Raw genomic sequence first — 18,295 nt, forward strand, 5'->3', positions numbered from 1 at the left:
TCCCTTTTCTTTCCAATCTGTAACTCTTTCCAAATATGACATTTACAGTAAATGTAATTAATAGTAAATGCATTTATGTAAATGCTTTAATTTTGTGTGTGTGTGTTTGGACATGCATCGCTTTTTCGAGTGATTATAACCATACTGAAGGCAACACCATCTCTATATTTTACGTGTATACGTCTAAGTGACACGGCTACACTGGTTTCCAAAAGGTAAACAGTCAAAGGAAAGCTAATGGTAACTCAAAAGTATAAAAGCAAACTGGACGAAACTTGGTGATAATAATTATTATACCACTTGTAACTTAGAAACAAAATGTTACACAGAGTGTTTACAACTTGTGATAGGAGCATAAAATCTCCTGAATTCTGCTATGCAAGTTAAATACAAAATAAAAAATTCTCATTAGTGATTATGGTCACCTCGAACAACAATACAAGCCTGAAAGTGATGTCCTAGGCTGTTTATGATATTGGCAATGAGTTGCCCGGGTATCAATGCCCACTGATCATGTAAAGTAGTTTTAAGTTCATCTATGATTTGGGGACGTGCTGGGAGGCCATTACTACACCTCCCGAAAGCGTCCCATGCATGTTTAATAGGATTAAAGTCGGGAAAGTGTGCTGACCATTACATTTCGACTATATTTTCTTCTTCAAGACATTAGTGCACGAGGCAAGTAGTAGGAGGGCGTGCATTATCTGCTTGTAAACTGAAGGCTTCGCTCATTGCGAGCAGCATATGGACGAACAATAGAATTTAGCACGCCGTCTTTGTACCTCTGTGCGTTGAGAATGCCGCCTGGCAGCACATACAGGTTTAGGCGCCCACCTAACGATATTCCTCCCTAAACAAGGAACACCACCTCCTGCATAGCTATCCCTCTCCTGTATGTTAGATAGAAGATATAGAGTGTTTGCCTTTCTCCATATGTAAGTACGTCGAGAATTACACTGTAAAACAAAACGGGCCTCATCAGTAAACAGAACAGATCTCCAATGATTTTCAGTTCAATTTGCGACTACGTGCCCATTTCAAACACTCCTTTAGGTGGCGGGACGTAAGTGAGAAGCACAATACCGGTCGCCTAGAGTACCGATCCCTTTCATGCAGCTATCTGCGTACTGACGTAGCTGATACTGTGCTTCCTGTAGTAGAAATAAGTGCGGATGTGAGCTGAGATAGAGATGCAATTCTATTTCGTCAACTGCAAATACTGGTCATCTGCAGAAGGGGTAACTGCTTTCGTTAGTCTTCGTCAGGATGAACCAGCAGTCGGAGATTGGTCTTACAACAGTCTTGCCTCGGAACAGTCGATATTTAGCCATCTTACAGCGTTAGACTGCCGTTGACATGTTTCTAATCGGCTTATCCTATGTTTCTATACCTAATTCTGGTGGCAAATGTTCCTCGAATACATTTTTACACTTGGGCTATCTCGAAATTGTTTAATATGCACTTCTTAAACAGCAATTTTTCTAAACAGCTGATTTTAAGCTCTATTATATTTACGTGATACGATAGCAGTAGCATTCATTTGTAAATGGCTTTACACGCACCTTACTTTTATTTGTAACACATTCAAACTTTCAAGAATTTTGAACTACTTTTAGCCGATTTATAGAGACTTTTCAATTTGTTGTTTATATTGAAACCAGTGTAGTCCAATGTCCAAAGCCTGTTTCTGCATTTTGTACCAGTTACTGTTAATGTGTTGTTTTCTTCATCGCTTCCATATCTCCGAAGATATCTTTTGCATGGTTTTTCTCAATATACTACTCCAGTGAAAACCGATAGGAGAAAATCAGACTGTTCCTTAAGTTTTCTATTTCGATGTATTCCTAATGTCGAAATTATTTCAATTGCGGATCTCCCGTTAATAGAAACATAAAGGACAATAATCTTTTAAAAACATCTCCGTATAGACCTATACGGTTAATTTTAGTTAACACGCTGTTTCCTTCATTGAATTTTTTTTGCAATTCTGTTGTTTGGCTACCTCAATTAAAAAATGTAAATGAATTGGATTTTAAATAAAAATCGAGAATCTAAGTTTAAAAGAAAAAAATTCGAACCTCACCCTGCTGTGTTGATGCTCATCTGTTGGGGTATATGTACTTAGCGCTGTGCTACGAGATGGTGAGTTTATCTTTGATTGAAATTACGTTGATAGTGGTGACGTTACGTTGAAATTACGTTGATAGCCACAAAAGCCAGGCTACTAAGTCCTAAATTTAAACTTCGACTTGTAAGTAATTTGAATCATTATCGTATGTCTAACTCCCAAGAAGTCAACTTAGAGCAAACAGTAACACAAGTAAAAGTAAAACAATGTAACAAGTAGCTTTTACAAATAAGAGTAAAACAAATTAAAGATTTACTTGTAGTACAAATAAATCTTAAGCATTTGTTTTACTTTGTTATAGTTGCTTAGTGTTCTGGGGCTGAAAGGTAAAGAAGGGATGATAATTTGTCCAACAGTGTAAGAAAGTTAGACTACTGCTAGACCGCGGATGGGCAAACTACGGCCCTCCGGAAGATTCTATCCGGCCCATGGATAGAATTTAAATTTGCCGGTCCGAGGCAAATTAAAAGAAATATGTATTTATATATTATATACCATCTTCTTTTCTACTTTGTTTAAATATTATTTTTTTCTTCCTTTTTTTCAAAGGGCTGATGATCTTTTTACTTTCTATTTTTTTGTTCTAAAAACATAAATTGACGGAAATAGCAAGCACAGACAGCTTTCAATCGGTAAAGTGTTTAGCGGAAGTTCTTTGTTAGTTATAGCTGTAAATTGGGGCCAACAAGAGTTATCTCTTTCTCGGGGAGCAGACATATGGAAATCCAGTATAGGGGAATTAGACCTCTTAGAAAAAAACTTAATCTTAACTTAAAACTTAATAATAAAACTTAATCTGTTTGGTGGGTAGCTAGCTAAGAACGACTTCTCTCATTTCCCAAGGTTAAATTCAATACCCTCAGTGAATGAAGAGAAGCTAAAGAATTATGAAGATGGCTTGAAAAAACTGCATTTTGAGTTCGAAACCAGATTTCAAGATTTCAGTGCCATTCAAGCAGAATTGGATAATTTACCATGCCTTTCAACGTAAATTGTGAAGCAGTAAGGTCAGATTTGCAGCTTGAATTATTTGAGTTGCAATCTAACTATCATCTCAAGCAGTTTTTTCTAAATAGGCCAAAGTTAGAGATTTATAAATCATTATCGAAAGTAAGTTTCCCAAATTTAACACCTCACGCCCAGAAAATCAGTGCAATGTTTGCTTCATCTTATATATGTGAACAAGTGTCTTCAACTATGAACCTTAGAATTATTTCAGAAGTAGACTGACAGATGAGCATTTAGCCTCGTTTCTTAGAATCAGTACATCTCACTTCGAAACTCAATAAGAGGAACTTTTAAAAATGAAATCGCACTTTCATTCATCTCATTAACATATTTAAATTATAATACTTGTATATTGTTTTTAAAATTTTAGAAAAATTTATCTTGGCCCACCAATTTTTTTGTTTTCGATTTTTGCTCCTCGACCGAAAAAGTTTGCCCATCCCTGGCTTAGACTATACCAAACTGAGTTTGACCTTACAAAACAACGTCGAAGTTTTATAGAATTTTCTTCATACCTTTCGCTGAAACATTCGCTGAAATATTTTAATATTACTATAACATACTAGTAATTTATGTAAAAGAATTTCTGATTTTTTTAATTACTTCATAAAAAGCATCATATTAATGAAAACATTATGCTAGTACTAAATGGCAATGAAAATGTTCCTTATTTTTATTATAAGGTATTAATTTAGAATAAAAGCAATGCGTAATTTTGAATTTTGTTGTTAGTTTAATACTCTTTTTAATTAAGATAGATAATTACTTACCAAAGCACAAACATTCCTAACATAGCATTAGTTGGAGACTGAATAGTTGGCGATATTTTCTGTCGATCGTATCTTCCTCTTCTGGGACCAATCATCATAACAGCGACCAAAGCCGATGCGCCACCTACCAAATGAACTGGGCAGCAACCAGCAATATCCACGATACCCAAGTGGTTGAGAAATCCATGTTCGCCCCAAATCCAACCAGCTGGCAAGCAATATACAAAAGTATTTAAAAAAGAGTAAACGCAGTATGCAGTGAAATTGAACCTTTCTGCTACAGCTCCTGACACTATAGTCGTTGCTGTTGATGCGAAGGATAACTGGAAAATATATGTCGCATATAAATACCCCATATTTGTTTCGGAAGTATCTACAAAGTAACTTCCTACTGCGAAAAAAGGATTCGTGCCTTCTGAAGTGCCATAGCTCATTCCGTATCCAAACATCCAATAGCTTAGTCCACCGAAAACCATGTCCACAATATTCTTCATCATAACATTCACTTCATTCTTTCGATTAACGCTGCCTGATTCCAGAAGAGCAAAACCTAATGAAAAGTTTAAAATATTTTCAGTCTCACATAAACACATAAATACGTTTAGCAAAATAAATGCAATCTTCAATTAACTGATTTGTTTAATTCCAAAACTATGCAATGCATTTTTAACACTTCGCAATCTTTATGCGTTATATGATTAGAAATACAACATGTATGTTTGGAAAGCGGTATTTTCGAATCATGAGTGGAGTATTAGATTTTTGTCATGTTATATAACATATTGCTTCTCTAATCATTGCAGTGTTTTTGAACTAATTCAATCCGCCACCAGTTCGTATCCTAGAGTTACGAGTATAAACATAAAATTTAAGTATTTGATAGAATTGTTTCATTCTTTAATAAAAGTTAAAGATTTAGTTAAATGATTAGTTAAAAAAAAGAATTATTTTACCTTTTTTCTCAGAAGACTTTGTTTTTAAGATTTCTGTTCCATGCGACGAACTTGTTTCTATGCTTTTTAATACACAAAATTATGCAATAGCACAAATTTACTAAATTATATTATGAATGTAAATCTTTGTCTTTCTGAAAACTGCACACCTGCTTGATATCTTAATGTCTGTAACTTTTAATTTGAATATTTTGTTGTTATATGATAAGTTTTTATAATGTATCAGATTTAGAATTTTACTTTAAGCTTAGTTTCTGTTGAAAACATGCTCAAACAATAATAAAATACTCGTATAAATTTCTTTCTTAAACTTCATTAAGACTTTTCGCTAGAATTTACGGCTCTAATAATGCTGTTTTAAGGAATTAAATCATTTTATTCATGTGTATGTATTCATGTACAGCATTAGAAGCATTGTGTAAAGTGCTGCCAAAATTTTTAAAAAAATCTAAAATAAAAATTTAAACTAGAAATATATTTAGCAAAGCTGTTCATTCAGCGGAATATATTCTGCAGTAACTTAACAGATAAGACTGCAGTAACGTGCCTTGCGTAAAACAATTGCTTTCTAAAAACACATAAAATTAATTTCATATCTTAGGCAAAATTCTACCTTAGCTTATGACATCATTTTTTGTTTCAACATTGCAAAAAGTGACCAAAATATTAAATATATATCCCTAAAAGCAAGAAGCTCGCTTTTTGTTGTAATTCGTACTTCTGAAAGGTATAAAAATTAAGCCTATTAATTAAGTAATATTTCCAATTTGAGTTATATGAATATAACAAAACGAAGATAAAAATTAATGATATAAAACTTAGAATAAGGATTATTGTAAATTTCTTAATTTTCACTAAATTAATTAACTTCCAAAAATATGTTAAATGAAGAAATGGCTTATGCTAATTATGTTATAAAACTTTCTCAGAATTTAGATATTTCTGTAAAAATATTTCTGTTAAACAGCATCAAAGAAAATTAGGCAGGCAAAGTTTACATGATTGAATGTCTGGCTTCTGCTTCTTGTTTTGAATTATTATTGAGAATTTGTAAAAATTCTACGTCGCAGCAATTCTAACTCTCCGAGATATTCAGACATTGTATTAAGCGATGAAAGACCTTTTAAAAATTTTAATTTTTTTTCTTTGTCTCGTTTAATAAGTTGGATCGAAACTTTACATTTTGTTTCAGCAATTAAAAAAACTGTAAATCAAAGGATATGAAAGTAAAAAGCTACAAGCGTATGACGGAGTAAGAGGCAACATACGATCAAATGTAATATATTTTTAATTAAAATAAATCAATTTACATTAGTTAATTATATTTTTACAAATAAAATTCATATTTTTTAATTATAAATTTATTTATTAATTTAAATTAAAGTAAATAGCTTTAAACTATTTGTGAAGAAATTTCATTTCATATTTATATGAATATTTAATTTTGAACACTTTTTAATAGCTTAGAGTAGGAATAGTTTTTCACTTTAGCTAATATTCGCTGTTGAAATTGTTATCACTTACCCCGTTAACCCTGCTACATTTGTGGAGGTGCACTTATCCTAATAGTAATAAAATGAATTATTAATCAATACTAGACAGTATTACTTGTATTCTTTCCTTTCCGCGTTAACACTTAAGCTGGAATAAATAGCATCACTTACCTGATTGCATCGTAAAAATTATGAAAGAACTCGTCATAATCCATGTCGCATCCTCATACGTAATTTTCCGATTGGTCACATTCGAGACTGTAACATTACAAAAATTTCCAGTCACATTGCAAGCCAGTAGTTCTCTGCCAAATGACATTTGTAAATTTTTTTTTCTGGTTAAGCGAAATTTCTAATCTTCACGTCATCATTCATTTTGAAACACTTTTTCAACATTGTTAGATTGTTTTTCTTACTCAATGCGAGTGACTAGTTTGGTTTGGAGTAATATCACCGTGTAATTAACTGTTGTTGCCTACAAAAGTTCTGAAATGTATACCTCACATATAGTAACGATTTAAATGTGGGTAACCTATATCTAAGTTATTATCTCCCCCCCCGGAAAAAAACGATGCATTTAATGTCATGTGTCATGGCCGACTTTTTTTTTTAATAAAATTCTATTAAACTAATGACAAAAACAGAGTATCCAAAAATCTATCCATTGTCCTTTGCTGTGTTCTTTAACTACGAATGCGTACTAAATTGGAAGATGTGACTGAATTAAATATTTATGTTATTGATTCTTTTTGAAACGCAGATGTTTAACTCACGAACTCTAGATATTTGTATTAATGAATGTTATCAATCAAGCAACATATATCTAAGTTGCTATTCTATTTATAAATTACAAGCAAGTTTTTAAACAACCTTAATTATGTTTAATAGAAATAAGCAACTGTTATTTAGTACTGCGAAAAGAAAATTAAAATTAATCCAATATCAGTAAAGAAGCAGAAGATAATGTATTTAATCCTAGTAAAATATCACATGGAAATTTTCACATTTATCTAGCACGTAAAAGAATTTTCTAGAAAATAATGCACCGTTATTAAATCAGGCTACATTTTATATACTTTGCGAAACAAATTAAAAAATTAAATAAATTTTTTAACACGAAATTTGTTTTAATTAGTCTGTTTAAGAAGTTGATTGATAAATACTGTGTCTCATAATATGAAAAAAATAATTCTGTTAAGAAATGCAAATAGCTTTGTGTCTGTTTTGTAATTTAATGATTAAATTGATACGCAAATGTGATGCATGCAAAAATTTTATTTACCGAAATAAGAAATCACTTTTTAAGAATCTCATTGAGGTTTATGAGCAGTAGAAAGGTTGCAAAAGTTTTAAGTGAAATTATGCTGCATCCATCAGTTAAAATAGGCTTTTAATACTGTATATCAACAGCATGGTTTAAATCAATTTTTAGGATATAATACATCTTTTGTAGCAATATTTCATGCGTTTCTTGATTACGTTGAAAGCTCCTGCATTTTCTGATCTGTTTGTCCACATAGCTCGTTGATTTATGAGTTGATCATTTTGAATAAGTGGTAGATATTTTTCGATCAGATATTCATCCCATTCGCTTCTTGGTAGAACGTGTGGATGCAAGGTATGCACTTGGTAACCTTGTCTAATTAATTGTGCTGTCATTGATTTATAATCGTATCCATCATGGTATATATCATGTTCATTGAAGTCAGCACCCAGCAGTTCCTCAGGTGGTTTCATCCTAATAGTGATTACTAAATTGATACCCTGAAAAAGATTTAGAATTAACTATAAAGATACATTATAAAATAATCAGAAATGTTTTACAGTAGTTTTATTTCTGCTTCTATTCTCTATCGAAGATGTACATAAATTTGATTACAAATGTTAAGAAAACTCACAAGTTGCTCAGATGTTTAGTATAACAGGGAGAAGCAACTTCGAATAAGATGTAAAATTGGGAGTAGGTATTTTGTTAAAAATATAGAGAAAATGATTTAAAAAAATATTTTTTACTGAACTACAATAATCCAACTGTACTACAATGATATAACTATGGTTTACAAGTTTCAAAACAGATGCTTTGAGATCGAATATAGTAATTTATGCATTACTGCCAGTATTCATAGCACTCTAAGAAATTTTCATTTGAGATGTTTCTCAAGTTCGAAGTCACAACTTCATGCATATTATTAATTGTTCCCAAATAATGCCGTTTGAGATAAGTTTTGAGGTTGGGGAATAAAATGAATCCTTTGGAGCAGATTCAAGGCTTTAAGGTAGATTGGGAACACTGTGATATCTTCCGAGCTAAAATTCACAGGAAATTATTTTCACAAGAATTTTAAAGCTTTACAGGAAATTATTTTTGCAAGTTCACAATTTTCCCTTTTCTCAAATGTTCGATTACCTGAAGCTAACTCAGGGACGTAGCTAGAGGGGGCATCTGTCCCCAGGCGCAGAATCCAAGGGGCGCCAAACTGATGTTACGACATTTTAGAATTAAATGTTTTCCATCCTTGGCAAGCAGTAGGAGGCGCGAAATCTTCAGTTGTCCCTGAGCGCTGAAAACCCTAGCTACGACTCTGAGCTAACTGGACCGCTATGATTCACATTTTTCTCAGCTTTTGAAGTTGAAGAATGTCTGCGTTCTGATCATCCAGAACATTCTTTCTTCCGACTATGAACGTCTAGTACCACATGAAGATTTAAGGCGAAGCCAGAACAACAAAAGTAACATTTACAACGTATGAGAACCAAATTTTTCAAATTTCGCTCGAAACTTTGTAGATTCCTTAGGTTCTCACTTTGTAAGTTCGAGCTTCGTACAGGCTTATTTCGAAACAGAAAATTCAAAAATTAGTTACAACTTCGCCAGGATTCGAACTCCGATCGCATTACAAGGCACGCTGTAAGGAGGGAGAAAATACTTCAGAACTTTATCGTGTTACGCTGCCCGAGAATTCTCTATGGTTTTGCCTGTGACAAACTCATAAAAATTACTATATACTTGGTTTAACGTACAAACTACTACAAAGATGATGGCTTAACAGAGAAAAATCTTAATCGAAAGGTTCCCCTTCTAGATGCCTCTACTACCTCTTCCTTCTGTGGGCTTCAAAAATTTGTTCTCATTAATTCTAAGAATAATCATGTACAGTATAACGTAGGGAAGAATTGTGAATTATGAGCTAAATGTAAATACAGATACAGAAGCCTTATTTTTTAATAACATGTCAGAAATACTAGTCTATATGAGAAAATAAAATATTTAAACAGAAATGCGAAATATATAAATATAGCCTGCAACGCATTTGTAGAAGGTAAGACTTAAATTTTTATTCTGCCTGCCAAAATAAGGGCATACGCAGGCACGAGGGACATTATTTGAACAACTTAAAATTTAATCACTGTTATCCGTAGAAACAAGACATTTCGTGGCGTGTGAAAGAGGTAATCTGATAGCATGAAGTCTGCAGAAAAATCAGTCACAAGCCCCATTAATCTCAAGAAGGTTTGGTTTATTTAATTAAGGTAAAACACTCAAGGACTAACTGCCTAAGGGAAGGGATGTATTCGTGGAGGACTTTCTTACGGAAAAAGGTTCGTATACACGTTACACGTGGAGAAAACCACGAAAACGTCCCTGCAGCCTGTCCGTTTGCCGGAATTGAAACTCCAGACAGAACTACTACTGTTCAGCTACTTTTTACCATTTGGCCGCTGTTGAGTCTAATCTAAAAAAAAAAAAAAAAAAAAGGGTAGCCACCATACTGCTTTCCTATATATAAAGCATACGTAAATCAACGTGAAATAAGTTAATGATAGCATAGCTTCTGGACGATTTATAGAGTAAATGCACCTACAATGGGCCACCAATTTCCTAACTTGGAAAATAAGCTTCATGCTCATACTTAAAGGATAGTAGAGTAACTGCTCATTGGTTAACACTTTTATCTATTATCTTACAGTAGCACAGTTTGAGTAACCTACTTATTTATGACTTCGCAAAATGGTTTCCAGGAATGGTCAAAGAAAGAATTTTTTCCTGCATTCGTATTTCTTTCTTTAAGAGATAAATCGTCATTCAGTATTATTCTAAATACTATCGTTTAACACTAAGATGCCGTAATCTGTTTAAACGTGCGCTTAATATTTTATACATTACACTAAAAGTACATAAAATTAATATTTTATGAAGTCTGCGAGCAGGCTCATTTCTGGATCATTATTTTTCAAACAGTTTATGCTGTGGACCAATTTAAAATGGTTATTAATTTTGAATTACAAAATTTGATACTAAATTTGTTCTCTAATAAGTCTTGCCGCATAATTCATTCAATTAGCCTTTTGTTAATCGAAATCAGAAGTGGGACACATGGTCCATTTACTGAGATAGTTGTGGCCTACTATTACGGCAGCCAAGACTGATATGTTTGGTGAATTTTGTTGCAGGGCAATGGATGAAAGAAAGGATAAAAACTATGTGTTAAAAGAATTGAAAATGATTAACAGCACAGCTGAGAAAGCTAATATTTATTGCCCATTCCAAAACAACAAAATTGAAAAGGAAAGGGGAAAGCAAAAATATTAGCGACACAAAAACCTATGTATTTTGAGGTCGACTGATCGAGAAAATAAATATTCTTCTGTGGATTAAAAACTGTCTCAAATGCTTGTCAAATATTCTACTTCAAATGCATCCGTATCAAATTTCTTTTAACCAGAAAAATACGTATTTCTCGGTTAAAGCGAAGCCTTTAAGCACTATAAGGGATTTTCGCCCTGATTTATGCATGCCTTAGTGGCATGCGTAAAGAACTCTGTAATTGGTAACATACACGACACGTATTCGAGAGGTCCAGGGTTCAAGTCCCGGCAAGGGCACTGTACATTTTTCATGTTTCCTGCTAAAGAAAAACCTAATGACTCTACAGCACAATGAAGCAGTATTGATAAAGGTTAAGTTAGGTTAATTGAATATGGCAAAGTTCATGAGGGTTATCTGTCTAAGGGAAGGAATGTCTTCGTGAAGGACTTTCTAATGGAAACTGGCTCGTATTTAAGTTACCCATAGGTAAACCACTCCAATGTTGGCGAAAGAATGTCAATATGATCTCTAGAAAGGAAACAATATTCGATTTAAAAGGTAGCTTAAGACTTTTCTAAAAGATCATTCAGTACTTACATATTAACGCCATCGCACTTACGTATTAACACCATCGCAGCAAAAGTTGCGCTGATGCGCCAATAAAGAGAAATCCTGTTGTTGGCACGCAGTTATTTTTTGGATTCCTTTTTGCCTTGTTGTCTGCTGATTTCTGACGCCATTTTTTAGTGCTACGAAAATGCATCTTTGGAATTTGCCAAACAGAGAAGAAGATGCAATTTTATTTTTGCAGGAGCGAAATATTTTACCCCCCCCCAAAAAAAAAGAAACGAAAATGTACCAATTCGCATGATATGAAACTTTATTTTCGTAAACGTACGTTTTGGAAATGTAATGAAGACAGTGTGATCTGCAAAAAGACAACTGGTTTGAAGGAAGCAGAATTCTATTTTGTTCAGCTTTGATTCATATACTGCTGGTGCGAGGAGTTAACTTCGATTAAATTTTGTGAAAAGTAGATTGATTTATCGGATAAAACTGTTATAGATTGGAACAATTACATGAGTGAATTATGTGTCTTGGATATGAAAGATAAACCAAAGAAGAAGGTAGGTGGACCAGATTACATTGTGGAAATTGATGAAAGTTTGTTTACTAAGCGTAAAAATAATTGTGGTCGAGTATTACCCGAACAGTGGGTGTTTGGTGGTAAATGTAGAGAAACAAAAGATTCGTTTGTTGTCACTGTTCCTAATAGAACTGGCTCTACCCTTCTTAATAAAATTATTGAAAACATTACAGATGGTAGCACAATTTATTCTGACAGTTGGAAAGGTTACCAAACAAATAGAATAGAAAAAGAAGGATTCATAAATGCTAAAGTTAATCATAAATACAATTTTATTGGTCCTGATACAGAAGTTCATACACAAACAGTTAAGAGAATGTGGGGCAGTGCTAAACGGAGGAACAAGAGACATAGGGGAACAGCGAGACATCATTTAGAATCTTATTTAGCAGAGTTCATATAGCGACAGCATCAGGTCAAAGAAATTTAGAGACTGTTTTGAATCTATGTTAAACATCTATGTTAAACTCTATATCGGCCCATTTTCCACCGAAATACGATTGACTACTTTTATTTTAAATAAAGTGTTTTAATTTATGATTGTCGCAAAAATTTTAGGTGTAGATTGGCGGCACTTGAATACCGCCAAATGCGCAGCTGTGGTGGCATTAATACGTAAGTACCGATCATTCTGTTACCAGAATGCAGACAGGACAAAATTTAACTATAATGACAAAAGAAGTTTGGCAAAAGTATTAATAACTGGTTACTAGAGACTGGGACTGCTGGCCATCCAAAATGCAACACCATGAACGAAGCGTCCAGTAGGCTTGATTTTCGCGCTTCGCTTAGATCTAGATAGTCCATGCAAATGATTAGCATTACATTTTATACTGCAAACTATGTGTGCCAGTAACAGTACTTAGAAGCATCATAAAAAGGGAAAACAGAAGCTTATTTTAAGTAAGCCTTTTCTCATTGTTCCTTGCATGGGAAGCTTCAGTATACGACGCAAAGAGGGACATAATACGTTAAATATGAAAAGTAAAATATCTATCTATATCTGGTAGTTTATATTGTAGCAGTATAGAGACAAATGAACGTAAAATTTTCAAAGCAGTTTGCATATTTCTAGCAATAAACTATACCTTGACGGTACATATTCGAAACAGCCTCCAAAATAACTTTGTCGTGCTACTGTAGATTAATCTCATGACAGGATTGTTATTTTTGTTTGACTATACGTAATTAGGGGGATGCATCTGAACGTTTCAAGAAGACGTTCCCCTTCTTCAGAAGTTGTCACTAGACAAAATTTACTTCCAATAAGCGGCTGGCATTTTGTGCTAATCTAATTTAATCAGATTTATTTTTCGTGCAAGATTACGTGACTGAAAATTATCTCAAAATACACGATAATCAAGAAAACTCCAACGCTTCTGCAAAGGCCTTGAAGTTATTTGCTTAGTTGTTGTCCTGGGATGCCAAAACATAATGCTAGAAAAGGTATTCTCAAATTGTGGCATACGTATCTCCAAAAATATGCGAACCTCCACAAGTGAGTGAGCATCTTTGAGGGATACTTTTGAAATTTTTATTTTATTTCAAAGCAAAGTTTTTTTTATTTTGTTTCTTTCCATTTTTTTATTACTTTTAAAGAAATTAACTGAAGAAAACATTTTTTTTTTTTTTTTTTTTTTTGTGGACATTTTACAATATTTGTTTTCTTTTTCTATTTTAATTAACTGATTATAACAGTTTTTATTAAAAGCTTTTTACAATATTTGTTTTCTTTTTCTATTTTAATTAACTGATTATAACAGTTTTTATTAAAAGCTAATGCTAAGTTGTTAAACACAAGCAAATAGCTTTGAGATATATTGTCACAAATATGCTTTTATAACACATTAAAAACCGCCTCACAAAATTGCCATGCAATTATAAATATCGTTTGAAACCTCTCTAGGGAAATTAGATCTTGACAGTACATTATTCTTTTGTTGTCCCTAAGCAAATTTTCGTAGATTATACCAGGTGCTATCATCTACAAAATATTTAATAAACACTTATTACATAGCAAACACTAGAATAGAATGTATAATGCAGAGTCAAACTTGGCTAGATCAACTACCGTACACAATACTAACCGTAATACACCGTACTTAGTAAGAAACAAGAATTGTGTTTAATTTCTGCTTCTCTTAGTTTTCTCATCAGTCAGTCTTCTTAATGCCCTTTTATGTAAATCATTCTAACGTTAAACTTACAATGAGTTTCAAGAACGAAGTTATTTTAATATGTTTTATGTTATATGGAATTTTGAATATGTCATATGGAAAATATTAAGCAAAAAATTCTAAAAGTTTAATGCACTTACTTTTAATATTATAAATGTAGTCAACATGCTCCAAGATGCTGTGCAAACGCAGGAAAGCAGCTGGACTAATAAGAAATAAAAGCCGCCGCCTTTAAACACTCCATTTAACCCATTTGTCATATTAAGTAGAGGATCAGCTTCAACAAATAAACCAACAGCAACCATCCCCAATATTCCACCAACGCCATGAACTGCTACTGCTCCTACTGGGTCGTCAACTTTCATTCTATCAAGGAAGGGAGCTGAAGCATTTACTACTATTGCGCATACTATACCAACAACCACAGATTCCCATGGTCGCAAGAAAGCAGATCCAGCTGAAAAAAAGTTAGCAATACTTTTAAAATCAATTTATTGTTTTGGAGGACAATCTGATATATAAGTTTTTCATTTTACAGCAGCTCTTTGACTATGCGTTAATAATACACATGATCCAAAGGAAAGAGTCCACATATATATATATATATATAGTATACACACAGAGAAATATTTTCATAAATATTTCATATTTTTCTCTCTCTATATATATATGTATTGAAATGTGTGTGTACTATATATATATATATATATATTATAAAGATATGAAATATTATTCGCAGAAAAAAAGCGATTTTGGAATACTTGATTCTGCAAGAGCCTGGTCCGTCTATTCCGGTTTTATCAGCTCCATACTGCACAATACCTGGCATAATTCGTAACGCATAGTTTCATAATTTACTTAAAGTAATATTTTACACTATAAAACTAAACGTAATGACACAAAATGTGCTATTCGTCATTATTTTAATGTATATTAATCATTTTCTGATCTCGGAACCTTATAATATACTGCATAACAAAATTAGGAGAGCATTGATATAGCGAGAACAGACAGTTCCTGATAAATGCGCAATAGAATATAAAAATTAATTTATAAAAAAGGACAAGAAAGCAAAGACTCAAACAAATGACACACACTTTCATATATCATTACTACTTATACTTTTGAAATAGAAAAAATAAGCATTGAGAAACCTTGAAAATGTCTAATAAAATGTGTGGCCATTTCGGACGTGCAAGATGGCTTTATACTTGCGAGGCATTACATTGATGGGAGATGGCCAAGGAAGTTTATGGGATCCTTCTCTATTCAACCAGAGATGCATTAACTCAGGTTGTGGTCCAGCTGCAACGCGTCTGCCTGACTGAGCCCCAAGCATGCCCTATCGGATTGAAAACTTCAAAACAGGCTGTCCACTGCATACGCTGTATTGTTTCCTCATCAAATATTTCGTTCATAAGACGCGCTAAATAATTTCTCACTCAAGAAAAGGGTTGAATGGCTGATGGGACCAGTATAAGCTACGAAGAAGGATTTCATGCATCTCTGAGCAGCCAGGAATCGATTCCGAATGACGTAAAGGGGTCAAACCTCGCACCTAAGTATATCCCTGCCCAAACAAGTACAAGCTTCCAAAGCAGTGCAGTCTTTCTTGGGCATGCACTGAAATGTATTGGGTTCCAGGTTCTCACCAAATCAGAAATCTCGATTATTTGGCTATAGACTCAATCTGGACTTGTAGGAGAAAACTTCTTCTTGTAGGATTTGTAGGAGAAAACTTGCTTCATTCAGTTAAGTCCTCAAACACACTGTTGTCCAGCCCAGTTTTTTCGAGCCTTGCGATGTTGGGAGAGGATTGTAACAATGACGGTGGGTCTACGGGCGTACATTCGACACGCATGATGTATTTCTGGCGTGTTTGTGTCAATGCTTTTCTTCCGGTTGCGTTAAAAGTTGCCTATACAACTGGATAACGTTTTCTCACTTTATTCGGAGAACTGTTATTTGAAATAACTGTCTCATCTGAGGCATTGGTCAGTAAAGACTTTGCGCAGGGTGTTTTCGATTAGTTCTGTTCTCTTGGGACTGACTCGACAAGTATGCAATTACGCTTTCGCTCGCTTCAGTGGCTCGTTGACTTCGTTGACTTTGATCGTCTTCCAACCTTCCCTGTGGCTCGTCAAGAGATTGTTTCTGACGCATTGTATTAATTCAGCATGCTAATATGAGATCGAAGTAACAAACTGCTTCATCCGCGACCATTGGATCAAGAATACAGTTCCAAATGAACCACACATTTTATATAATTTTCGCACTGACATGTATAGATGTTAGTTTTGATAACATTGCTAATAAATCTCATTTCAAACTGCTTTCTAAGCTGCTTTTATAGAATTCTAAGGTATCTTTTGACAATTTAATGACGTTTTACTCCAGTAGTTTGAATAAATCATTAAAATAGGTTTCAACTCTAATTTTATTGACAAGTGTAAATGAACTGAAACGAACAATTTCTATAATGTAGGTCAAGGCTCAGAAGTGAATCAGAAGACAATTTTTAGTAGTTCAGGAAAAGGTTTGAAGTTTTTAGTGTAATTATGTATTTCTTAGCATTGTTTATCATATGTTAATAATTATAAAGGCTGTTTAAAAAAGAATGTATGACTGAATATGCCTTGAATAGTTAGTTGTAGATCTAATATTCAAATTTAAGGTAGACTATAGACCTATGGCGCCAATTTCAGTTTAGGGAAAGAAGGTAGGCTCTCTGATTAAGGCAATTTTGATCATGAGAAACGTTTTCAGCAAACATTTATAAAATTTAATTTGTAAAGTATTCTTTAATAAGCAAAACAGACGCTGAAGAAATTTATCAGAATTTTGAAATTTAAACCACTTCGACCAGATGAAAATAAATAAACGAAAATCTGTGATTTTAGAGTAATATAAAGTTGAACTATATTAGATTTAAAACTAAACTTAATATCCCTTCTACATATGGAAATTTGAAGCCAGTTGTTTTCTATTCCCGCTTCCTTGACTCAAAAGCTTTCTTTTAAAAATGTATATTCGAAGTCTTTCATGGGTAGCTGCAATTAGCAATATTTTTTTACATACAGCCTCCAAAATTTTAGTTTATTGTACTCCATGTAACTCTAGTTGTATGAGAAAGGAAATGCTTCTATTTGATTCATTCGGGTATGCAAAAATATTTTTCCTTTTGGAGTCCTACGAAAAGAAAAATTCCTCGAGAGACTTTTCGAGTCCGTCAAACCTCGAATTTCTTCTCGAGTCCAAATTTTATTATACTTTTACTAAAGCTAATACATGACCGAAACTGTCGAAGTTTGGTAGTTTACCTTAGTTCATTCATTCTTAAATAGGATTCATTGAGTCCATCAAGAGATACTTTGCTTTGTAATCATTTTGGTATACCTTGTGTCTATTCTATATAAATACATCATTATTACATTATTTTATTTTAGGGTTATTACTAATTTCTTCCATATTCTTTTAGAATGTAGGTTGTGATGAATCATGTGTATTGAAGCTGTAACGATATAATTCATTTAGTAGAAAAGAATTATAATTATTATATATAAACTCTACTTACCTGTAACACCCACCAAGGCACCTAGAATTCCATTCACTGTATCACTGACTCCAAATCTGCGATTCTTGATGTACCTGTTTAAAATCGCGTTAGCTTTAGAATGCCTGTACAGAACATAAATAAAGTTTTGATCCGTTTTAATGAAAAAAGTAATTATTTCTCAATTTATTCTGAGCATCAAAGACTGGTTGTAAAATGAAAACAATAAAGAAAAGAAGATTAATTGTTACGGAACATTCAAAAAAGGAATATCATTTGAACTCATTCGAGCCGATTCTGAGCGTAAATTTGCAAAACTTGATCGAAAAACTTGATTGCAAAACTTCAGGTACTGCGCAAATTGATCGCAACAGGATGACATCTGTTCGACGTTTCAGTTGGATGCTTAATTTTCCACAGAATAGTACTGGATAGAAATTTGCATAGAAATTGTAACGTTTCGACTTCAACAACATTC

The 18,295-nt window shown here is 33.2% G+C and overlaps 2 protein-coding genes across 2 annotated transcripts in view; both read right to left on the bottom strand.

Annotated features, from left to right (window-relative positions):
- Positions 1–6,671, bottom strand: part of LOC118196951 (putative ammonium transporter 3) — a 49,000-nt gene extending 42,329 nt beyond the window's left edge. The window contains exons 1-2 of the mRNA XM_085808180.1: positions 6,524–6,671; positions 3,907–4,456 (exon numbers count right to left, since the gene is read on the bottom strand). Coding sequence (XP_085664306.1) covers positions 3,907–4,456; positions 6,524–6,671 — 698 coding nt within the window. The remainder of the gene's footprint in view (positions 1–3,906; positions 4,457–6,523) is intronic.
- A 1,109-nt stretch (positions 6,672–7,780) lies between these two features.
- Positions 7,781–18,295, bottom strand: part of LOC118196952 (putative ammonium transporter 3) — a 28,609-nt gene continuing 18,094 nt past the window's right edge. The window contains exons 5-7 of the mRNA XM_085808181.1: positions 17,835–17,912; positions 14,405–14,741; positions 7,781–8,116 (exon numbers count right to left, since the gene is read on the bottom strand). Coding sequence (XP_085664307.1) covers positions 7,781–8,116; positions 14,405–14,741; positions 17,835–17,912 — 751 coding nt within the window. The remainder of the gene's footprint in view (positions 8,117–14,404; positions 14,742–17,834; positions 17,913–18,295) is intronic.

This window comes from Stegodyphus dumicola, chromosome X1, assembly GCF_044657685.1.
Source record: "Stegodyphus dumicola isolate Sdum_Otavi_A_Nest chromosome X1, ASM4465768v1".
In the NCBI taxonomy this organism is placed as follows: Eukaryota; Metazoa; Arthropoda; class Arachnida; order Araneae; family Eresidae; genus Stegodyphus; species Stegodyphus dumicola.